The sequence below is a fragment of the Mobula hypostoma genome, chromosome 18 (genome assembly GCF_963921235.1).
Source record: "Mobula hypostoma chromosome 18, sMobHyp1.1, whole genome shotgun sequence".
Taxonomy (NCBI): Eukaryota; Metazoa; Chordata; class Chondrichthyes; order Myliobatiformes; family Myliobatidae; genus Mobula; species Mobula hypostoma.
Window position 1 is genome coordinate 49373241 of NC_086114.1, and position 26161 is coordinate 49399401.

Below are 26161 nucleotides of genomic sequence, written 5' to 3' on the forward strand. Positions count from 1 at the left end.
AGCCGATTTAAGAGCAAGGTGGAAGTTGGATGCGAAAAAATGGACGAGCTCAGCAAGGGTGCATGAAGCTGCATCAATGCAGCCGTCAACCTAGCGGAGGAAAATTTTGGGAGCATTATCGTGAAAGACTGTTCAATATAGCCAAAGAAAAGGTGGGCATAGCTGGGGGCCTGGCTGCCCCTCAAGTAAATGGGACGAGCCGAAGGAGAAATTGTTGAGGGTGAGGAACCGTTCTACCAGACGGAGGAGAGCGGTGGTGGTGGAGGGATCTGTTTTTTTATATATTGAAAAAGACGTTTTAGATTGAGGATACCATGGTCATCCATGGTGAAAATGAGGCTGTCAGGACCAGGGAAATGTAAGTTAGAGAGGAGTTTGAAAGCACGAGAAGTGTTGAGGATGTAGGTGGGAAGCGACAGAGCCAGGGGGATAGAATGTAGTTGAGGTATAAGGACTAGATTTCATTGCGGCTGGAACAAGCAGAGACAATGGGCTTTACCAGGACAGTCAGATTTGTGGGTCTTGGGTAGGAGGTAGAAGCGAACAGTGTGGGGCAAAGGAATTTGGAGTGTCAATAACTTTAATTAGGGCCTTTCAGTCGCAGTGGATTTTGGGATTATCTGAACGCCATTCACCAAACTTAAGACATTCTTAAGCACAACTCACAAGAAAACAGCCTGGAGGAACTCAGGACAGTATCTGTGGAGGGAAGTAAACAGTCAACGTTGAGCTATCCCGATGAAGTGTCTTGGCCTGAAACGTGGATTGCACATTTCCCACCACAGATATTGCCTGACCTGCTGAGTTGATCCAGAATCCCAGTATCCGCAGTCTCGTGTCACCCTGAACCCCATTGTCGGCATTATTTTGTTTGCAATTTTAGGGTAAATGATATAGACAATTTGCTGCCATATTTCATTTTGACGTCTGGTCGCCGCCGTTGGTGCTATGTTTTGTTCTTCTTTGGGGACGGAGCTGTAACAGAAGCCACCAATTGCAGCAGATACTGGAAATACACAGCCAAACACGCGTAAACAACAGGAATTCTGCAGATGCTGGAAATTCAAGCAACATACATCAAAGTTGCTGGTGAAAGCAGCAGGCCAAGCAGCATCTATAGGAAGAGGCGCAGTCGACGTTTCAGGCCGAGACCCTATAGATGCTGCTTGGCCTGCTGCGTTCACCAGCAACTTTGAAGTATGTTGCTCAAACACGCGTAAAGTTAGCTTTTGAGAGAAGACTACATTTCCCAGAAGCGACCGCGCCACCGCCGGCTGAGCTGTACCAACTCTTTGAATGCGTGTGGTGGTGGACAAGCAATATTTGTCAGGTTTTACAGTGTTATGAATCATACGCACAATTAAAAGTTAAAATTCTACAAATTATTATGAAGTAAGTCGGGGGTAAGAGATTAATAGTGGGAGTTGAGATGGAGGCTTGAGGGGAATGAGGGTAGCTGTGATCATTCAATTCCCCCCCCCCGCCGCAAACCCAGTCGCTCTCAGCAGAAGCGACATGCCGCGGGTGCTAGTGGCCGCCAGCGGGAGCGCGGCCGCTCTCAAATTACCGGAACTGGTGAACCGGTTGTTGGAGTTGCGGCAGGTGAGGGGTTGAAGGGTAGTTTAATGGGGAGGGGCTGAGGGGCCGGGTTTAATAGGGAAGGGGATGAGGGGGAGGGTGTGAGCGGGCGGGGTTAATGGGGGGTGTTGAGGGGCCGGAGTTAATGGAGAGGGAGCTGAGGAGGAGGGGTTAATGGACGGTGAGGAGGGGAAGGGGTAATGGAAAGGGGGTGAGGGGCCGGGTTTAATAGGGAAGGGGATGAGGGGGTGTGAGCGGGCGGGGTTAATGGGGGGTGTTGAGGGGCCGGAGTTAATGGAGAGGGAGCTGAGGAGGAGGGGTTAATGGACGGTGATGAGGGGAAGGGGTAATGGAAAGGGGGTGAGGGGCCGGGTTTAATAGGGAAGGAGATGAGGGGGCGGGGTTAATGTGGGGTGTTGAGGGGACAGAGTTAATGGAGAGGGAGCTGAGGAGGAGGGGTTAATGGACGGTGATGAGGGGAAGGGGTAATGGAAAGGGGGTGAGGGGCCGGGTTTAATAGGGAAGGGGATGAGGGGGAGGGTGTGAGGGGGCGGGGTTAATGGGGATAATATTGAGGGAATGGGGTAAGGGGCAGGGTTAATGGATGGTGATGAGAGTGGGTGAGGGGTGGGGTTAATAGGGAGGAGTTGCGGGTCCAGGGTTAATGGAGGGGGTTGAGTGGATGTGGTTAAAAAGGAGGGGTTGTGAGGGTTTGGTTAATGGGATGAAGCTGAGGGGGTGGGGCTAAAGGGGAGGGAGGGGCAGAGTTAATCAGCTAGTGGTGTGGTTGGGGCTAAAGGGGTCACGGTTACAGGGGCTGGAGTGAGGGGGAATTAAAAGAGGGGATGTAGTGTGAGATGGTTTTAAAGGAAGGTGTTAAGAGGTATTGGGAAGCACTGAATGGACAGGGGATATTAATGGATTAAGGGTTAATGGGAAAGGGTTTGAGGGGAGATTAAAGTGGGAGCGGCTGGGTGGTAGTGAAAGACTTCATCTCTCTGGTGGTCTGTTAATTCAACTGAGTTAGTATTATTTGGTGGCTATTTGAAATTGCCAAACAAATCAAAATCGCTTATTTAAAGAAAGGACTTGGATTTCCATTGCATTATTCACCAGCCTGGTCTGTCCCCAGTTATCTTAAGGGGACAAGTCAATTTACGAAATATGTCAGCAGAGCTGATCTGACCTGGTGGAGTGGTCTCAACTGTCAGATAAGAAATTAGAGCAGAAGAGAGTCTCTGTCTGCTTCTCAGACAAAGATAAGAGACAAGTGTATCAAAGATCAGAAAAGTTCTCACTGATGTGCTGGTCATAATTTATCATTAAGTTAATATCCCTTACACACACAATGTGGTTTTTCATCATGTTGCTATTTGTGAGTTTTTGGTGTTTCTCCATTAAACATTGCTGTGTTAAGTACTTTAGTGCTGTCATGAAAAGAAGGACAACTAACGTTTGATTTACAAAAACAATGTGTGTGGCATGCTGGTTGTTAAGGCAGAAAATCAATTTGTAAAATGAAGTTGCATACGTCAGTGAATCAACTTCGTTTGAGCAAAGTATGTACATAAATCCTCCATTTGAATTGAGGAATGCCTGCAAAGTTTTTGATCTTGTATGATGGTTAGCTTTAGTAATGCAATCATAAAAGTCGCCTCAAGTATCTTGCAATAGTTTGAAGGGTATGTATTTTCAAGCCTTGAAAAACATAAGTACTTTGATTCACAAACACGAGGAAATCTGCAGATGCTGGAAATTCAAGCAACGCACACAAAGAGCTGGTGAACGCAGCAGGCCAAGCAGCATCTATAGGAAGAGGTACAGTTGACGTTTCGGACCGAAACCCTTTGTCAGGACTCGGCCCGAAACGCGGACTGTACCTCTTCCTATAGATGCTGCCCGGCCTGCTGCATTCCACCAGCATTTTGTGTGTGTTGCCAGTATTTTGATTCACCTGGAATCTCTTCAGCTCAGTAAAATGTCAAAAACCTTTCTGGGCAATAAATGGGTGCAGCTTCAACCCAGGTTCTGTGCTGACCTCTGGCGCTGTCTGTGTGAGTTTGTATGTCTTCCTTCAACCACAATTTTTTTGTTTCAGTTTCCTCCCATGCCGTGAAGACGTGCAGGTTGGTAGCTCAATGGGCACTGTAGATTATCCCTAGTGAGTAAGTGAGCAATAACTTTGAAGCTGATTTGGTATAAATAATCTCTGGCTTAAATCTCTCAGGAATTTCTATGAACCAATCATCACTATGACTGACAATCAAAATCGGGTTTATTATCACTGACATACGTCATGAAATTTGGTTTGTAGCAGTAGTACAGTGCAGTACATAAATACTACAATTTACAATAAGAAATAGAAACTAAATAAATAAGTAGTACAAAAAGAGATGTTGTTTTCATGGTCCGTTCAGAAATCTGATGGAGGTTATGAAACCCTTCCTGAATTATTGAGTGTGTGTCTTCATGCTCCTGTCCCTCCTCTCTGGCTTCAATCAGAAGAGTGTATATCTTGGATAGTGAGGGTCCTACCTGTACCAGCTCCTCCTTCTCCTTCTGCATTGAAAAATTGGGACTGTTACACCCAAACAATACTGAAGTTTGAATTCCAGTTGCAAATTCTGCCTACTTTTGCCTGTTAAATTTCAGTTCTCATCCTCCAGACGGCCTTGGACCCATGATTTCTGCACAGGCCCACATGATATTACTGTAAATTAGCCATAGTTAGAATATCAGTGTTGACTTCATTTACAGACAGCAATAAACCACTCAAGATTTGTGTCAGCAGTGAGGTTTTACAAGGTTGAAGCAATACAGCAGATGCTTTTAGTAAGAATGCCAATCTGATTACTGAACTATTGGAGGAATTCATCAGGTCAGGCAGCATCTGTGGAGGCAAATGGAAGGTCAATACAGTATTTCAGTCTGGACTGAAAGATAGAGGGAGTTGGCTTTTACAAAGAGATGAGGAGGCAGAGTTGGACAAAAGCTGGCAAATTATAGGTGGATCCAGATGAGGCGTCTGATCGCTGACCTTAGGCATATCCATCCTGTACTTGTATTCTGACTGAATCATCTGCACTTTGTTTAATCTATCCAGGGAATTACAGATATGAACAGGTAACTATACACAATTTGGAGATCAAGTCGGATGGAAGTACAGGCAGCAGTTTAGATGAATTCCAGGTGACCTCCCAAAGTTGCAAATTCTCCCAAGATTGAGTTTGCTATCAAATGCACAAGTACGTGTAAGAACAGGTGCTATGAAAACCTTGAAACATAAGCAAGAATGTGCCATTAAAACAAAATAAAGTCCATTGAAGTGCAAAGTGGTCACAATGTTGCTATACTGAGGGAGTGATGAGGGTTGTGCAGGTCAGAGGGAATTGGCTTTCTTGAACCTGGTGATGTGGGGCTTCAGGCTTCTGTACCTCCTGCCTGATGGTAGCAGAGAGAAGGAGACAGAGCCTAGATGGTGAGGATCTTTGAGAAGTGAACTTATTGAGACAAACTCAGTCTTAGAGATAAAGAACAGTATGTCACAAAAGCAGGCCCTTTGGCCTACTGAATTTGCACTGATCATCAACCAAGTGTATTCATCCCATTTTAATTCTCTCCACATTCTTATCAGCTTCTCCCAGATTCTACCACTCACTTTCATGTTAGGTCTAGACCTAACATGTACAGAAGCCAATTAACTTACCAACCAGCATATCCTAGGAATGTGGGATGAAACTGGAGCATCAAGAAGAGACCCACAGAGTCATAGGAGAACAAAGAAACTCCACGTAGACAGCACTAAAGGTCAGAGTTGAACCAAGGTCTCTGGTGTGGTGAGTCAGCAGCCCTGCCCACTACGCCAATGTAATCTTAAATATGGATTGAGAGAGTAGAAGCTGAAACAATGTTTAACCAGCTGGAAAATCTTAGAACAAAGAAGCACAGTGAAAGGGTGTGGGGTTGGCTGTACAGGGTTGACATAAGGAGAAGTGTCTTGACTCAAAGACTTGTGAATTTGCTTACACAAACACGAGGAAATCGCAGATGCTGGAAATTCAAGCAACACACATAAAAGTTGCTGGTGAACACAGCAGGCCAGGCAGCATCTCTAGGAAGAGGTACAGTTGACGTTTCGGGCCGAGACCCTTCATCAGGACTAACTGAAAGAAGAGCTAATAAGAGATTTGAAAGTGGGAGGGGGAGGAAAAGATCCAAAATGATAGGAGAAGACAGGAGAGGAGGGATGGAGCCACAGTTGATTGGCAAAAGGGATATGAAAGGATCATGGGACAGGAGGCCTAGAGAGAAAGAAAGGGGGAGGGGGGAAGCCCAAAGGATGGGCAAGGAGTATAGTGAGAGGTGACAGAGGGAGAAAAAGGAGAGAGAGAGAGAGAGAGAGAAAGAATATATATATATAATGGATGGGGTACGAGGGGGAGGTGGGGCATTAACGGAAGTTAGAGAAGTCAATGTTCATGCCATCAGGTTGGAGGCTACCTAGATGGAATATAAGGTGTTGTTCCTCCAACCTGAGTGTGGCTTCATCTTGACAGTAGAGGAGGCCATGTATAGACATATCAGAAAGGGAATGGGACATGGAATTAAATTGTATGGCCACTGGGAGATCCTGCTTTCTGTGGCAGACAGAGTGTAGGTGTTCAGCGAAACAGTCTCCCAGTCTGCGTCAGGTTTTGATTCACATTGATATACATTTTGATGTACATTGATTCAGTAGAGTTAAAATTTAATTTTATTATATTTTTTATTTAATTGAGTTTGGTTTATTATTGTCACATGTACCAAGATGCAATGAAAAGCTTACCTTGCATACTGTTTATACATATCGCAGTACAATGAGGCGGTGGTGGTGGTTGTCCATTGTGTCTGACTATAACAGGAAACCTGTGTGGGAGAGCTTTTAAAGTGGATAAGTCCTTGCACTGGGACAGTTCCACTCTCTTGACCTCAGAAGTCCAAGTCCAGTGGTACGAACAAGTGTCACAAACTGGGGTCCTCCTTGGTTGCAGTGGACTATCATGATGACTCTGTGACTTGTTATGCCCTTCACTCTCCACGGAGCGTTGCAGTACTGCCTTCCTGGTCGTTGGATCTCATCCGCCCAGTCCACTTGAGCTGACAACAATGCAATGGAGAATAAAGTGTAAAAGTTACTGAAAAAGTGTAGTGTAATTAAAAGATAAAATACAAGATGATAACAAAGTAGATTATGAGGTCAAGAATCCATCTTATCGTACAAGAGGTTCATTCAAGAATCTGATAATAGTGGGGGGAACTCACTGTTGGAGTTAATAAGGTGGCTGGAGAATGGCAAAATACAGTGGAAAATAAACTGAGGGGAGTGGGCCAACTCGACGATCTGGACTACTCACTGGGGTTAGTTCAGAACCGGGATTTACTTCCTAAGTAGGCCCTTATGAATGTGGCATCAGTGAGCTGTCTTAACTCCCAAGGTTCTTAATATTTTCACGGCGCCATTTTGAGATGAACAAACAAAAGGGAAAAATCCACAGGCAACCTCATAGAAAACAGTCACCCCTATGGCTCAAGAGATCTAGGTATCTGGGGGGAAGTATGAAGAACAGCGTAAACCAAGAGGATGGGTGTTGTTAATGTAGACTGAAAATATTTTCATGTGAAAACAGAACAAAGTGGGTGCAGTATGTATGTGTAGAGAGGAGATGGTATGGGAATGCAAATAAACAGATGGAGAAGAATGGAATGCCAGTTTATATTTATGTTGTTCCTGTCACTGGGGGGATAATCCCAGGGTACATTACGGGATCAGTTGTCAAACAAATTTCACACGTTCTGTTAAATTATATTCCACTATTTTCCATTGTTAGTATAAATGGTAGAATTATAGTTTGAGGGCAGTTTTTTAACAAAAGGAAACACAGGAGCAAACTAAATGTATTTTTCATTTTATTATTTAGCCAAAAGAAACTCAATGCTTTAGCAAGGCATTCACAGAAAAGTAGCAATACAATGGATTCTTGGGGCATCAGAATAACTAGTTTGTGTGTGTGAACCCATTTCTACCAAGTACAGTCATTTGATAGTGGACAAGTGGCTAGCTCTTGGAGGTTGGTTTGCTCAAAGGCTGTTCAAAAATTGAAAGATGAAAGTAGAATTGTTTTTCTAATCACAAACAAGAGAGAATCTGCAGATGCTGGAAATCCAAGCAACACACACAAAATGCTGGAGGAACTCAGGAGGCCAGGTAGCATCTATGGAAGAAAGTTTATTTGACATGTCCAGCCAAGACCCTTCATTGGGACTGGGAAAAAAAAATGAGGGGTCAGAGTAAGAAAGTGTCAGGAGGGGAGAAAGAACAACAGGATGAAAGGTGAAACTGGAAGGAGGGTGAAGTAAAGAGCTGGGAAGTTGATTGGTGAAAGAAACAGGAATGGAGAAGGAATCTGATAGGAGATTCTCCCTCCCCACCTCACCATTCCCATTTCCCCTCTCACCTTATCACCTCCCTTTGGTGCTCCTTCCTCTTTTCTCTTCCATGACTTTCAGTCCTCTCCTAGTAGATTTGACAGTCAGATCGTCACCTGCCAACACAGGAATCGGTTAAACAATACAATACCTTCCCTACACCTCTATACACTACTTTTTGAGATTTGTACTTTCTGCCCTAATATCTTATTACGTGACTTTATATCATATGTTTAATATCATTAACAACATGTAAGATGTGCTTTCTGTACTTGTGCGAAGACTTTATTTTTTCTAGTCATAATTAATGACTAGCCCACTGATGTTGCTTTTGGCTTTTATTTGCCATTTGTTCTGTGTTAGCGAACCCCTAAACCTTTTTGGGTTCTTTCTATTATAGAAACATAGAAAACCTACAGCACAGTACAGGCCCTTCGGCCCACAAAGCCGACCTGAACATGTCCTTACCTGAGAAATTACTTAGGGTTACCCATAGCCCTCTATTTTTCTGAGCTCCATATACCTGTCCAGGAGTCTCTTAAAAGACCCTATTGTATCTGCTTCCACCACCGTCGCCTGCAGCCCATTCCACACACTCACCACTCTGTGTAAAAACGACAACAACAACTTGTTCCTGATAGCTCCTCTGTACCTACTTCCAAGCACCTTAAAACTGTGCACTTTCGTGCTAGCCATTTCAGCCCTGGGGAAAAAACCTCAGACTATCCACATGATCAATGCCTCTCATCATCTTATACACCTCTAACAGGTCACCTCTCATCCTCCGTCACTCCGAGGAAAAAAGGCCGAGTTCACTCAACCTATTCTCCTAAGGCATGCTCCCCAATCCAGGCAACATCCTTGTAAATCTCCTCTGCGCCCTTTCTATGGTTTCCATGTCCTTCCTATAGTGAGATGACCAGAACTGAGCATAGTACTCCCAAGTGGGGTCTGACCAGGGTCCTATATAGCTGCAACATTACCTCTCGACTCCTAAACTCAATCCCACGATTGATGAAGGCCAGTACACTGTATGCTTTCTTAACCACAGAGTCAACCTGTGCAGCAGTTTTGAGTGTCCTATGGACTCGGACCCCAAGATCCCTCTGATCCTCCACACTGCCAAGAGTCTGACCATTAATACTATATTCTGTCATCATATTTGACCTACCAAAATGAAGCACCTCACATATATCTGGGTTGAACTCCATCTGCCATTTCTCAGCCCATTTTTACATCCTATCAATGTCCTGCTGTAACCTCTGACAGCCCTCTACACTATCCACAAGACCTCCAACCTTAGTGTCATCAGCAAATTTACTAACCTATCCCTCCACTTCTTCATCCAGGTCATTTATAAAAATCATGAAGAGTAGGTGTCCCAGAACAGATCCCTGAGGCACACCACTGGTGACCAACCTCCATGCAGAATATGACCTATCTACAACCACTCTTTGCTCTTTGTTGGCAAGCCAGTTCTGGATCCACAAAGCAATTTCCCCTTGGATACAGTGCCTCCTTTCTTTCTCAATAAGCCTTGCATGGGGTACCTTGTCAAATGTCCGACTGAAATCCATATACACTACATCTACTGCTCTACCTTCATCAATGTGTTTAGTCACATCCTCAAAAAATTCAATCAGGCTCGTAAGGCATGATCTGCCTTTGACAAAGCCATGCTGACTATTCCTAATCATATTACACCTCTCCAAATGTTCACGAATCCTCCCTGTCAGGATCTTCTCCATCAACTTACCAACTACTGCAGTAAGACTCACTGGTCTATAATTTCCTGGGCTAACTCTATTCCCTTTCTTGAATAATGGAACAACATCCACAACCCTCCAATCCTCCAGAACCTCTCCCATCCCCATTGATGATGCAAAGATCATTGCCAGAGGCTCAGGAAATCTCCTCCCTCTCCTCCCACAGTAGCCTGGGGTATATCTCGTCCGGTCCCGGTGACTTATCCAACTTGATGCTTTCCAAAAGCTCCAGCACGTCCTCTTTCTTAATATCTATATGCTCAAGCTCTTCAGTCTGCTGTAAGTCATCCCTACAATACAATCGCCAAGATCCATTTCCGCAGTGAATACTGAAGCAAAGTACTCTTTAAGTACCTCTGCTATCTCCTCTGGTTCTATATACACTTTCTACTGTCACAATTGATTGCTACTATTCTCTCACGTCTTAACCTCTTGTTCTTAACATACTTGGAAAATGCCTTGGAGTTTTCCTTAATCCTGACCGCCGAGGCCTTCTGATGGCTCCTTCTGGCTCTCCTAATCTCTTTCTTGAGCTCTTTCCTATTAGCCTTATAATCTTCTAGCTCTCTATCATTACCTAGCTTTTTAAACCTTTTGTAAGCTTTTCTTTTCTTCTTGACTAGATTTACAACAGCCTTTGTACATCACGGTTCCTGTACCCTGCCATGCTTTCCGTGTCTCATTGGAACGTACCTATGCAGAACTCCACGCAGATATCCTCTGAACATTTGCCACATTTCTTCCGTACATTTCCCTGAGAACATCTGTTTCCAATTTATGCTTCCAAGTTCCTGCCTGATAGCCTCATATTTCCCCTTACTCCAATTAAATACTTTTTTAACTTGTTTGTTCCTATCCCTCTCCAATGCTATGGTAAAGGAGATAAAGTTATGATCACTATCTCCAAAATGCTCTCCCACTGAGAGAGCTGACACCTGACCAGGTTCATTTCCCAATACCAGATCAAGTGCAGCCTCTTCTCTTGTAGGCTTATCTACATATTGCATCAAGAAACCTTCTTGAACACACCTAACAAACTCCACCCTATCTAAACCCCTCGCTCTAGGGACATGCCAATCAATGTTTGGGAAATTAAAATCTCCCACCATGACAACCCTGTTATTATTACACCTTTTCAGAACCTGTCTCCCTATTTGCTCCTTAATGTCCCTGTTACTATTGGGTGGTGTATAAAAAATACCCAGTAGAGTTGTTGACTCCTTCCTGTTCCTAACTTCTACCCACAGAGACTCAGTAGACATCCCTCCATGTCTTTCTCCTTTTCTACAGCCATGACACTATCTCTGATCAACAGTGCCATGCCCCACCTCTTTTGACTCCCTCACTGTCCTTTCGTGCCTCTGAGCCATCCATGTCTCTGTAATGGCCACAACATGGTCTGAGCACTCCTTTCTCTATCACCTGCCTATCCTCCTCCTCACACTGTCTCCAAGCTTTCTCTATCGGTGAGCCAACTGCCTCTTCCTCTATCTCTTCAGTTTGGTTCCCACCCCCCAGCAATTCTAGTTTAAACTCTCCCCAGTAGCCTTAGCAAACCTCCCCGCCAGGATATCGGTCGCTCTGGGGTTCAATACAACCTGTCCTTTTTGTACAGGTCACTCCTGCCCAAAGGAGGTCACAGTGATCCAGATATCTGAATCCCTGCCCCTGCTCCAATCCCTCAGCCACATGTTTATCCTCTACCTCACTCCATTCCTATACTCACTGTCGCGTGGCACAGGCAGTAATCCTGAGATGACTACCTTTGTGGTCGTGCTTCTCAACTTCCTTCCTAACTCCTTGTAGTCTGCTTTCAGGACCTCTTCCCTTTCAAATAATAATTGGATTTGTGCTTAAATGCATAACTTCACTTAAGTGCATAAGTCATTTTTCTGCAATTTTTCATTCTGTAGCCTTATCTCTTTCCTGTTATGTTTCTATTCCTATTGTTTCCTATTCATTTCAATAATTGTGTTAATATAAATTTGATTGTATGGGACACTATTATACGATGTAATAAATTCATATATGAATTTCACTTTTGTATAGGGGAGTGAAGATGCTAGAGGTAATGTAGAAATAAAAAGAAGAATTGCCATTGCCAAAACCAACTTGCAAAAAATGAAACCCATTTTTACCAACAGACACATTTCTATAACAACAAGGCCTAGGCTACTAAAATGTTACATCTGGTCAATCTTGCTGTATGCTTCCGAAACATGGACTATAACACCAGAACTCCAAAGAAACTTAGAAGCAACAGAAATGTGCTTTCTTAGAAGAATGCTGAAATAGAGATACGGTAACTAATGAGACAGTACTCCAACGTGCTCATATAAAAAGATCTTTAATGAGAACATTAAATGAGAGGAAACTTAAATTCCAGGGCCATGTCATCAGAAAGGGAGAAATAGAATGCCTTACATTACAAGGCCGTATGCCTGGGAAACGCGGAAGAGGAAGGCAAAGAAGGAAGTATATGGACACTGTGAAAGAACTAACAGATCTAAGTGTGTGAGATATCATTGATGCTGCATGGGATCGTTCGATGTGGAAAGCCATGATCACCCATGTGTGTTACGCGCTAGGCACATGAAGAAGAAGATAGGGAAGTGGGGAAAGATTAGGTTAAATGAATAAAAATGGATGGAATATGAGAAGCTGTAACGGTATAGGGTGAAAACTAAGGAAATGATTTTTATGAAATAAAACTCTGTATCATTAGTAAGGATGAGAGAAGTATCAGAGGGTTACATATGTTGTTCCCTTGTTCAAGAAAGGGTGTAGAGATAACCCAGGAAATTATAGACCAGTGTGTCTTACTTCAGTGGTGGGCAAGTTGTTGAAGATCCTGGGAGGCAGGATTTATGAGCATTTGGAGAGACAATCTGATTATGGATAGTCAGCATGGCTACAAGCCTGATTGAATTCTTTGAGGATGTAACAAAATACATTGAAGGTAGAGCAGTGAATGAACTGTATATGGATTTCAGTAGGCATTTGATAAGGTTCCCCATGCAAGGCTCATTCAGGAAGTAAGGAGGCAAGTTATCCAAGCGGACTTTGCTTTGTGAATCCAGAATTGGCTTGCCCACAGAAGGCAAAGGGTGGTTGTAGATGATTTGTATTCTGCATGAAGGTCGGTGACCGATGGTCCGCAGGGATCTGTTCTGAAGTGGTTCATTTCGATTGGTCAAATTTGAAGTCAGAACATAATATTAATGGTAAGACTCTTGGCACGTGGAGAATCAGAGAGATCTTGGGGTCCGTGTCCACAGGACTCTCAAAGCTGCTGTGCAGATTGACAGTGTTGCTAAGAAGGCGTATGGTGAGTTGGTATTCATCAACCATGGGATTGAGTTCAAGAGCCATGAAGTAATGTTACAGCTATATAAGACCTTGGTCAGACCCCACTTGGAGTACTGTGTTTAGTTCTGGTCACCTTGCTACAGGAAATATGGATACAATAGAAAGAGTGCAGAGGAGATTTACAAGGATGTTGCCTGGATCAGAGAGTGTGCCTTATGAGAATGGGTTGAGTGAACTTGGCCTTTTCTCCCTGGAGCAACAGAGGCTGAGATGTTACGTGATAGAGGTTTATAAGATGTTGGGAGCCATTGATTGTGTGGATAGCCAGAGGATTTTTCCCAGTGCTGAAATGGCTAACATGAGGGGGCATAGTTTTATGGTGCTTGGAAGTAGATACAGAGGGGATGTCAGGGGGAAGTTTTTCACGCAGAGAGTGGTGAGTGCGTGGAATGGGCTGCTGGTGATGGTGGTGGAGACGGATACAATAGGGTCTTTTAAGAGACTCTTGGAGAGGTACATGGAGCTTAGAAAAATAAAGGACTATGCAGTGGGGTAATTCTAGGCAGTTTCTAGATTAGGTTACATGGTTGGCACAACATTGTGGGTCGAAGGGCCTGAATGTGCTGTAGATTTCTATGTTCTGTGTTCTATCCCCTCCCAGATTCTTACTTCATCCCTCCTCCCCCATCCACCCACCTTCCCCTCTTACTTGGTTTCACCTATCACCTGCCAGCTTCAACCTCTTCTCACCACTCAGCATGATACTCACCACACAACATCCATTGCAGGTAATGTAGAACAGCTGATTGATTATGTGTGACCCTGCATCTGTCTATCTTTAAGTGCTCTCATGGAACTGTGTGGTTTAGCACTAGATGGTGCTATGTGCAAGGAAATAAATTTCACTAAATTGTATTTTGCTTGTTTACAGTCTTTAATTATGCTCATATGTACTTTCACTGTAATAGAAAAGTGATAAGTTGCAAGTTTTTTTTTCGTCCTCAACATTGGTTCTAACTCTTTGTTCTGTATCCTTGATTCTAATCATCAATGACAATTAAACACTTACCTATTTAAGTTTTCTGCTCCACAATTCCTTGCCAACCAAACCATCTCATGTTCTCTTGCCAGCCCCATTAAGACTCTTAATGAGAGGTTACCTCATGGAGCTGTATAAGACGATGGGCGTAGATCGAATTGACAGCCAGAGAATTTTTCCCAGGGTGGAAATGACTAATACAAAGGGGCATAATTTTAAGGTGATTGGAGGAAGGTATAAGCAGGATGTCAGAGATAGGTTTTTTTTTACATGGAGAGTGATGGAACGCCCTGCTGGTGATAAAAGTAGATATATTAGGGACATTTATGAAACTCTAAGATAGGCACATGGATGATAGAAAAATGAAGGGTTAGATTGACCTTAGAGTAGTTTTAAAGTTGGCACAACATCATGGGCAGAAGCCCCTGTACTGTGCTGTAATAGTCTATGTTAATATCCAAGCCTTTCCTAACATCTAATGCAGGGGTCCCCAACCTATTTTGCATCGCGGACCGGTTTAATATTGACAATATTCTTGTGGACCGGCCGACGGGGGGTGGGGAGGGGTGCTCAAGTAGGGTTAAACTCACCTCAACATGTCTTTTACAGTTAGGGTTGCCAACTTTCTCACTCCCAAATAAGGGACAAAAGTAGCAGTCAGATACGGGACAGTGTTTACCCTGAGAAAGACTACCATGACCATGACGCCTTGTTCATGGCACAGCGGACACCTGTGCGCATGCGTGACATGCGCGTACGTGCCGATTGTTTTTCCACAAATCGGTTTTGACTTAACCTTCCTGACTACGCTGTACATACATTATTTCTAGTTTATAAAGGCTGTGTATTTATCATATCATTCCTGCTTTTACTATCTATATGTTAGTGTTATTTTAGGTTTTATGTGTATTTTGTAACTCTGATTTGGTAGGTAATTTTTGGGTCTGGGAACACTCAAAAATTTTTCCCATATAAATTAATGGTAATTGCTTCTTCGCTTCACGCCATTTCGGCACAAAAGGTTTCATAAGAATGCTCTGCCTTAGTGAGGGAAATACGGGACAAGGGCGGTCCCGTATGGGACAAACGAATTTAGCCCAATATACGGGATGTCCTGGCAATACGAGACAGTTGGCAACCCTGTGTTCAAGTTCAACAGTGTGTGACAGGGAATGAGAAAAGGCGCAGGTGGTTGAGGACCACTGTTCTAATGTGACTTGGTGTCAAACTTTGATAACATATCATGTAGTCAATTAGAATGTTTAAATAACATATTATTGACCATATAAATGCCAGTTTGTGCACCACATAAGTCATGCCTGGATAAAGAAAACAATATTTATTCTTAATCTCATATTAAACTTCCAAGGTTGCATAACTTTAACAACACTTTAAAAGAACAGGGATTTCACCCCCTCCAATTATTTTATCAAGGAAATCAAAATAAAAACAAATCTTCACTGGAGAGGAATGATAGCTGCTTAAAGTTATTTGCCCATCTTTCTCAGTGATTCCAACTTCTATGAGTAACTGATGAATGGATGTTCTGCTAACCTGATGTATTTGTAGCTTGTGGTTATCACTTATTTTCTGCATTTTTCGACACATATGACTCACTTTTGGTTTTGGTTTTCCCAACCAAGGTAAGCAGTCTGTTGAACAATAAATTCCTCTCTACTTTCAGTTAACCTTGTAGGTGTCTTCCCACATTGGAAAGCCTGACCAGAGACACCATCACGTTTTGTGTGTTCGCGTGAGAATTTTAAAAAATTACTCATTTTGGAAGGGAGTTTCTCACAAACATGTCAGACGATGCCAGCTCCTAATTTGAATTTTGTGGTTAGAGGGGCGTAAAGGTTGATTTTTGACTATAGATTTCACAACTTAGCAACCAGATTCCTAGTTGCATCTGTCCTAATTCTATCATGTTACACATTTTCATTTATAATTACACTTTTGTGACATTTTTCATGTTTACTCTAAAGTGTTTTTTAGCTGAGATAATTTGAAGTGTGGCTTCTTCTGGGATGTAGGAAGTGTAGCCATGAATTCATGTGCAAAAAAGTAATAAACTATTTATTAAAGAAGGCATAACATCTTTAAAATGGCAAACAAAGACCAAGTGGAACTGTGTATGAGATATAAGAGACTGCAGCTGCTGGAACCTGGAGCAACTTCCTGTTGAAGGAACTCTGCGGGTCAAGCTGCATTGGTGGGTGAGGTTAGTGTGGTGAGGAAGAAATGTCAACATTTTGATTCAAAGTCCTACATGAAATTATACCAAATCTTTGTAAGTTAATGGTTTGACTCCAGTTGCAATATTTTGACTAATTCTAGGCACTATGCTTTATTAAGATTGTCAAGGCCATAATTAAGGATAATTAATGAGAGTGTCTGAAAAAGGTAGTTGTCATCATCATCATGTGCTGTGTCATACTACCATTCACCACCCGTTCCCATGGCTTCACATGACCCCAGATTGGGGCGCTAAGCAGGTGCTACACCCTGCCCAAGGGTGACCTGCAGGCGAGTGGAGGAAAGGAGCCCTCCACCCCGCCATCTAGAAGAAAGTAGTGTCGTTCCTAGGATTAAAAGAAAGTAAATCGAATACCCTATGAGTCATGAACCAAAAAACACTGATTTAAGTAGTTAACAAAGATCAACAAGTTGTGATATAAAATGCAGAGTCTGAAGGGCTGGGGAAAAAAGCTTAATATTAAGTTTCTCCAGTAAATGGAATTTACATTTGACTGAGATGTATTTGCAGATCTATGGGGTAAAGGTAAGAAAGTGGAACCAATGGGGTGACCCTTAGAGAGCTAGCATATGTATAATGGACCAAGCAGTGGATAGTCATAGTCATAGTCATAGCCATACTTTATGGATCCCGGGGGGAATTGGTTTTCGTTACAGTTGCACCATAAATAATAAATAATAATAGAACCATAAATACTTAAATAGTAATATGTAAATTATGCCAGTAAATCATGAAATAAGTCCAGGACCAGCCTATTAGCTCAGGGTGTCTGACCCTCCAAGGGAGTAGTTGTAAAGTTTGATGGCCACAGGCAGGAATGACTTCCTATGATGCTCTGTGTTGCATCTCGGTGGAATGAGTCTCTGGCTGAATGTACTCCTGTGCCCACCCAGTACATTATGTAGTGGATGGGAGACATTGACCAAGATGGCATGCAACTTGGACAGCATCCTGTTTTCAGACACCACCGTGAGAGAGTCCAGTTCCATCCCCACAACATCACTGGCCTTACGAATGATACTTGGGTTGCTAGATTTGGAAGAGTAAAAGTCTTTAAATTTGTTCTTTTTAGCCTCATCCATATCCGAGTTTCCATTTATCATTCAATCAGCTTTCAGCTAATATCAGTAAAGGAGAACTTTCGACACCTTTCAAACTGCTGGAAGAACTCAGCGGGTCAGGCAGCATCAAATGTTCTGGTCAAGATTTTGCCACACTCCTCTTTCCTCTTTATACTCTCTATTTACCCCGTATTCTTTCTGTCCAGATGAAGGATCTCAACTCAAAACATCAACTACCTGTTTTCCTCCGCAGATGGTACCTGACCTACAAAGTTCATCCAGCATTTTGTTTATTGTTTTAGAGTCCAGCATCTGGAGTCACGTGTGTGCATATTGAGTAATGGGATTGCCAAAAAATCTCATCTGACTCACTGATGTACCTTATAGAAGAAGATTTGCCCTCCTTGATGTAGCCTTTAAATGGTAACAATGTGGTTGAAATTTAACTTCTCTTTTACAGTTATCTGTTCATCACTCAGTTAAAGAGGGCATTGAGGAAAGGTTGATGGGTGTTAGGGAGTATTCTGGAGTTATGCGAATATAGCAGACATTAATTCAGACAAGAAACAAACTTCAGTTCTTATTGTAAATGCAAACATGTTTAGGAAGCTTACGATTAGTATTCAGGGTTTTTTTGTAAGTTGGAAACAGTAAATTGAAGTTAAAAGCTCAGGCTGCTCAACAGACAAGGAGGATTATACATTTTTAAAATAATGGGGTGTGTTAATTGGCTTGCCTCAAACTAGGCGATATGGCTAAGTTATTTGCACTATTGTGACTTGATCCTTTCATTGGTCCTGTTGTAGTTGCTATTCTATAGATTTGCTGAGTATGCCTGCAGGAAAATGATTCTCAGGGTTGTATATGGTATCACAAATGTCCTTTGATCATATTTTTTTCTCACAAATCAATGAATATGTTGTAAAAAAAAATCACTCCCTACTTTTACATAGTTTTCTCTTTTTGCTTGTTTTCTTTCCTCTCTTTTCTATAAGTGTATACCTCAGATAAATATTATGTGGTGATTTGTGGCATATATGACTATATGATATATATGTACAATATCTGACATACATCTTATGGAAATAGTGGTTTGATGATGAACAATAAAAAAATTATTTAAAAAAATTGACTTTGAACTTTGACTTGAGTTCAAGCTGGCAGATCAGATGGATGTTGTCACTTAGCACTTTAAACATGGTCACAGGTATAGGCACTCAATAGTTTTTGGGTACTCATCATATTTGTGTACTCAGAGATAGCCCTGACAACATTAATTTTGGATGTCTGGCTCTCTTGTCAAATGGTTTTAGAATATTTGTGTTAATTAGTTTCTCCCAAAGGCGTTTTATCAATTACAATGTTTTTTCAGAGGTGTTTTATCAATTACAATGTACTTCCCTATGTCTGTCAAAGGCACCTTTTGTCAACCCAACATAGTGAAGTAAAAATGCCATTGTAACTATTGAAAATATATTGAATCACCTGCTGTTACATTTGGTGTTAAGGTTATAAACGTGATGTACCTCTGGGTTTGTGAGCCTCTATTGAGAGTGTCTCCAGAATGATGCCTGCTTGTTGTGCTGAATAAAACTTCACCAGCTTCAACGTCTCTCCGGTGACTTTGATCGCAGTCACAAGAGATGCCAGTCTACCCAGTGATATCCACAGCATATAAACACATCAAACTAAATCCTGTAACATGATAAAGCCATTAAATCTCTTACTTGGTGGTGAGAAAAATCTGACAATTTTAATCTCTGTCATCAGTCATTGGTTATGAATTTAAGCCTATCAAAATACTATCTAAAGTAATAGACTACGGTATTGATGAGTTATTAAAAGAACCCAACTATATCAAGTACCTCACCCTGGATGGTACCCTCATTTATGTTTTTATTTTCCTATCCAAGTGGTGTTGCCCAAAGCAATGTCTCTGGAGATTCTAGACCCCTGGAGAGTTGGCAAGCCCAAATAGTGCTTAAAAGGGATCATGGAAAAGCTCTCTCTCTAATTGTAAATAGATAGCAGTCAATAGTGGGAATCGTATGCCACTTTTGGTTAGCCATGTGTTCAGTAGCTAATTACAGCAATTCTTCCCTCTTCACCACCAACCCTAACTGTTGCCCTGGCAAAGGGAGAAAGGTTGAAGTCAACATGACCTAAATGGTCCAGAAGTGCGTCACAATAAGTGAACCATCAGTGAAAGTGGTGGTGCATAAATTTGTTAAACAGTGAAGTTCAGGAATGGGCTGTGTGCCATTAACAGTGAATTTACAGTTAAAGCGGAAATGTGCTTGAACTGCGATATGCTATTTAATGAGGTTTTTTTTAATGTTGTGGTGTTGCAACATAACTCTCAACGTTTTATAGCACCTGGTGATTGTTAAGATAATAGCTGTGGGAAATGAATTAGCACAAGGGGAAAAGGTCACTCCACAGCTTTAGTTAGCAGGTTCATTGTGCTCTTTCAGATCGTGAAGTACTCTGATCAAATGGAAATTGAATCTGAAACAACCCGTTCTCTCTACATTTTTGAAACAACCATGTGTTCTTTTAACAAAAGTATTGAAACTCTTACAGAGACATGAGACTGCAGATGCTAGAAACCGGTGGAGGAACTCAGCAGTATCTGTGGAGTGGAGTGGACAATGCAAATGGTTGGTCCAGATGAAGGATTTCAACTCAAAATGTTGACTTCCCATTTCTATCCATAGATGCTGCCTGACCCGCTGAGTTCCTCCATTGCTTTTTGTGTTGCTGCTGGGAGCCCATAGACTTTTTCTGCTTTCTTGCAGTTCTGGAATCTTGTGCATTCTCTGTTTAATTGCTGTACTATTGGCAAGGGTGCCTTCACTTGCTCTAGGACAGAGGCTCCCAGCCTTTTTTTAAGTGCCATTGAGCCTTACCAAACAGTTTGGGGACCCCAGATTTCCCACAGGATTTCTTCCTCTCTTTTTTAATACTGAAAACATGCCTTGGAATCTGTTCCTGCAAACTCTAACTATATATCAACAATGGAACACAATGGATTACCTCCTCCACTACAATGGACTTGTCTCTTTTTGAGTTGTCTTTATTTTTACACTAAAGTCTTGTTTGCTTACAGAAATTTTCGAATTGTATGATATACTTTTTTGTATAATTTCTGTATTTTGTGTGTTAGTTGTCTGTACCTACATGCTTGTGATACTGTCACAAACAAGTTTCTCATTGTGCTGTCCCTCACCATACCAAACTCAGCCTGGCTTATCTTATCCTGCTGTTCAGGTGACTCGTTGTTAAACTTATGGGATGTTGCACACAAACTGCCGTATTATTCTCCGTTCATTCACACGTTACATCAAGAGGGATATAGAACATTATGAAACCAATCATCCAATTTCAAATGATGTCCTGAACACTATTCACCTCTCAGCCAAACACTATCGCCACCTTTAGATATGCCTTCTTCTCATTGCTACCATTATGGAGGAGATATGGGAGCATGAAGACCCACACCCAATGACCCAGAAAAAGGTTCATCCTCTTTCCTCGGAGCAAGCAGGCTTTAGTCCCCAATATTAATCACTGGTCATGCTAACAAACATGCATATATGTGTATAATGTGTTTGACATGCCCCTCCAAAAACAGTCAAATTCAAATTCCTGCATAAATTTATTTTCGGCTAATTAATAGATCAATTCCCAACACAGCTAATGGTGGTCTTGAAATGTAAACTGTTGCTTTTCCTGGAAGGCATTCCTTTGTGATTCTTATCTACCAGTATCTCTCTTGCAGGTTGAAGTAAAAGTGGTGACCACAGAGCATGCAAAACACTTCTATGAGTCCAAAGATGTTCCTGCTGAAATATATAGCGACTTGGATGAATGGGAGGTAATTTGTTCTTCTATATCTTTTAAGAAAGCTGTACCGTAAAGTGAGCAAAGGAGGCACCTCCATTTTATAACCTTAAAAATAAGTATTGTCTGTAAACTATCAACTGTCTTCTATTTATACCATGCACTGCTCAAATTACACTTCATATTAAAGCAATATTTCTCAACATATGAGTAAAACTAGCATCCCATATTTCAGAGTTTTTCAATATACAAATGCCTGGTTATCGAGCATTTTGTGTGTGTTGCTCAGGATTTCCAGCTTCTGCAGATTCCCTTGTGTTTATTACATTGTTACTAAGAAGCTGCTGAGAGCCAGATCAGAGGCATTCAAGACTGGAGATCAAGAATGCCACAAGAGGTGCAGGTATGATCTCCGGAAAGCCATCTCATGGGTGAAGTGGAAATTCCGGACTAGACTGGAATCAATGAGGGATACTTAATAGCAGTGGCAGGGTTTGAATGCCATGACCTCTTACAAAGTTAAATCTTGCGACATAGGGGACAGCAGAACTTTGCTTCCACAGAACTTCGCTTCCCAATGAGTTCAATGCCTTCTATGCCCATTATGATCACCAGACATGATCGGGAATCATGTCTCCCAAAGATTCCTTGGGCTCAGTATCTGAAGATGACATGCGAGTTGCCTTCAAAAGAGTGAATCCAAGGAAAGCAGCTGGTCCGGACGGAGCACCTGGAAGACTACTGAAGACCTGTGCTGAGTAACTGGCTGGTGTATTCACAAATATCTTCAACCTCTTGCTCCGGCAGTGCGTGGTACCCACCTGCTTCAAACAGGCTTCAGTCATATCAGTGCCGAAGGAGAGTGTGATAAGCTGTCTAAATGACTATCACCCCAATGGCACTTACGTCCATAGTGATCAAGTGTTTTGAGAGGCTGACGTTGAAGCATATCAGCTCCTGTCTGTGTGGCGATTTGGATCTGGTCCAGTTTGCCTACTGAAGCAACAGGTCTACAGCAGATGTTAACTCGTTAGCTCTTCACATAACCTTGTAACATGTGGACAGCAAAAATCGATATATCAAGGTGCTCTTTATTGATTACAGCTCAGCATTTAACTCCATCATCCCCTCCCAATTAATTGGTAAACTCCGAGATGTGGGCCCCAATACCCCCTTGTGCAATTGGATCCTGGATTTCCTCACATGTAGACCTCAGTCAGTCTAGATTGGCAAAAACATCTCCTCCGCAATCTCCTTCAGCACAAGAGCACCGTAGGGATGTGTACTAGCCCCCTGCTCTACTCGCTTTACACCTATGTCTGTGTGGCTAAGTATAGCTCCAACACCATATACAAGTTTGCTGACGACACCACTCTTGTGGGCTGTATCAAAGGTGGTGATGAATCTGCATACAGGAGGGATATTGAAAACTTGCCTGAGTGGTCTAATAATAACAACCTCTCACTCAATGACAATAAGACTAAGAACTGATAGTAGAATTGAGGAGAGTGAAACTGGAGACTCATGAGCAGTAATCATCAGAGGATCAGAGATGGAGAGGGTCAGTAACTTTAAATTCCTGGGTGTCACTATTTCAGAAGATCTGTTCTGGACCCATCACATAAACGTAATTGCAAGGAAAGCATGACAGCGCTTCCTCAGGGGTCTGCGGAGATTTAGCATATCATCAAAAACCTTGGTGGCAAACTTCTGTAGGGTTGTGGTTGAAAGTGCACTGGCTGGCTGCATTATGGTCTGGTATGGGAATGCCTTTGAGTGGAAAATCCTACAAAAGATGGTGGATTCAGCCCAGTACATCATGGGTAACCATTGAGCACATCTGGATGAAACGTTGCCATAGAAAAGCAGCATCCATTATCAACGATTCTCACCACCCAGACCATGATCTTTTCTCACTGCTGCCATCAGGTTGAAGGTATTAGTGCCTCAGGATTCGCACCACCAGGTTCAAGAACAGTTACTACCTGCCAACTATCAGGCTCTTGAATAAAAGGAGATAACCACTCATTTAAGGACCCTCTTATCTTGTTATTTCATGCTCATTATTTGTTATTTATATCTGCATTTGCACAGTTTGTCCATTGATCCTGTCTACAGTTACTGTTCTATAGATTTGCCAGTACAAACCGAATCTCAGGGTTGTATGTGGTGACGTGTATGTACTCTGATAATAAATTTTACTTTGACCTTACTTTGACTACTGTTTTGCTTTCTTTAGCATTCAAAAGGCTTAATTCCTAATGGAAAAGGACTAGCAGTTGTAGATTAGTTTTAAATGAAACAGCTTGATGTGATCAGTGAAAGATGCTTTGAAATTCTTATAGTTGGTTGCACTGTTTTCTTTTACCAGTTTAGCTTATTTGAACCTAGTAGCAGTCAAAATCATGTCAAGTTTATGGATGATATTCTGAGGAGAAAGGGCTAGTCAGCTGTGATTAAGCAATGGCACTTTAATCTTTTTGAAGTAAATTTATTATCAAAGTACATATATGTCATCATGTACAACCCTGAGATTCAATTTCTTGTGGACAATCACAGTAAACACAATAGAATCAATGAAAGACCACACTTAACAGGATGGACAAACAACCAATGTGCAAATACAAAAAGAAAGAAAAAATGGAAATTATAACTACTAATAATAAATAAATAAGGAATAAATATCCAGAACATGAGATAAAGACTCCTTGGAAGTGAGTCCATAGATTGTGGGAACAGGTCAGTGTTTGGACCAGTGAAGTTACTCTCTTTGGTTCAAGAGTCTGATTAGATTAGATTATGAGGACACGCAGTCCTCGTTTATTGTCATTTAGTAATGCATGCATTAAGAAATGATACAATGTTCCTCCAGAATGATATCACAGAAGCACAAGACAAATCAAGACTGAAAAACTGACAAAAACCACATAATTATAACATATAGTTACAACAGTGCAAAGCAATATCGTAATTTGATAAAGAACAGATCATGGGCACGGTAAAAAAAAGTCTCAAAGTCGCTCGAAAGTCCCATCATCTCACGCAGACGGTAGAAAGAAGAAAAAAAACTCTCCCTTCCATGAACCTCCAGCGCCGCAAACTTGCTGATGCAGCACCCTGGAAGCACCCAACCACAGCCGACTTCTGAGTCCATCTGAAAACTTCGAGCCTCCAACCAGCCCTCCGACACCGAGCACCATCTCTGCCGAAGGCTTTGACCCTGGCCCCGGCAACAGGCAATAGGCAATAGGCAAAGCTGAGGATTTGGGGCCTTCCTCTCCGGAGATTCTCGATCGCACAGTAGCAGCGGCAGTGAAGCAGGCATTTCAGAAGTTTCTCCAGATGTTCCTCCGTGCTGCTCACGTCTGTCTCCATCCAATCAGGATTGTGCACGGTACCTACTTAACAAATACCCATATCATTTCGGAGCGGCTGCGCACGCTGTGTCTGATGGTTGAAGGATAATAAACGTTCCTGAACCTGGTGGTCTGGGTCCCGAAGCTCCCGTACGTTCTTCCTGATGGTAGCAGTGAGAAGAAAGCATGGAAAGATTATGTACAAATAATGTGGAAAAAATGAAAGTGGTTAATGAGTGAAGGGATAGTTGGGTTTAAAACTTAATTTCAAAATCTTTCCATGTAGAGATAGGATATTTCATCATATGTGTTCAGGAAAGTTTCCTTAATCAATATGTCGAGGTCCCAATTAGAGAGAGCATGATACTGGGTCCCCAATTAGGGAACAAGATAGGGCAGGTGACTGAATTGTGTGTAGGGGAACACTTTGGATACAATGATCATAATTCTGTTCCAATATAATTATGGAGAAGGATATGTTGGGGTTCTAAACTGGAGAAAGGCCAGATGGTATCAGAAAGGATCCGGCAAGTGCGGATTAAGACAGGTTGTGTTGTTTTCTGGCAAAGGTGTACTTGGTAACTGGGAGGCCTTCAAAAGTGAAATATTGAGAGTACAGAGTTTGTATGTTCATGTTAAAATAGAAGGCTAGGCTAACAGGTTTAGGGAACTTTGGTTTTCAAATCTGTATTGAGGCCCTGGTTAAGAAGAAGGAAAAGGAGGTGCTTAGCAAGTAAAGGCAGCAAGGAGCAAATGAGATGTTGAGGAGGATCAGAAATGCAAGAAAACACTTGAGAGGTAAATCAGGACTAAAAGAACACATGAGGTTGCTCTGACAGACAAGGTGAAGGAGAGTGCGGTAAACTGGATCAGCAATTTTCTGAATGACTCCAAGATCGGCGGCATAGTGGACAGCGAGGAAGGTTATCAAAGCTTGTAGCAGGATCTGGACTGGCTGGGAAAATGGGCTGGAAAATTGCAGGTGAAATTTAATGCAGAAAAGTGTCAGGTGTTGCACTTTTGGGGGACAAACCAAGGTAGGACTTGCACGGTGAATGGTCGGGCACCGAGGAGTGCAGTAGAACAAAGAGATACTGGAATACAGATCCATAATCCCTTGAAAACCGCTTCAGAGGTAGATAGCATTGTAAAGAGAGTTATTGGCACATTGGCCTTCATAAATCAGAGTATTGAATACTCCGAAGGGTCTTGGCCCGACACATCGACTGTACTTTTTTCCATAGATGTTACCTGGCCTGCAAGAATGCCTGTAAGGGAGTGTTGAGGGACGCAGTGAAGTTCAGTGCAGCCAATGTAAGGACTCTGTGAGGATAGACCAGAGTCCAGGCAACTCTTGCTCTGGACATAGAGGGGATAAATGTTGAGGAAGTTTCTCAAACAATGGTAGGTTGTATCACCCAAAGGGGGGTTGGGGGTGTGGCATGAGTGGCAATGGTGCTGTGTACACAAATAAAAGGTACTAAGTC

The 26161-nt window shown here is 42.3% G+C and overlaps 1 protein-coding gene across 1 annotated transcript in view; it reads left to right on the plus strand.

Moving 5' to 3' along the window:
* Nucleotides 1–1498: 1498 nt before the first annotated feature.
* Nucleotides 1499–26161, plus strand: part of ppcdc (phosphopantothenoylcysteine decarboxylase) — an 89018-nt gene continuing 64355 nt past the window's right edge. The window contains exons 1-2 of the mRNA XM_063070224.1: nt 1499–1602; nt 21257–21352. Coding sequence (XP_062926294.1) covers nt 1516–1602; nt 21257–21352 — 183 coding nt within the window. The 5' untranslated portion in view covers nt 1499–1515. The remainder of the gene's footprint in view (nt 1603–21256; nt 21353–26161) is intronic.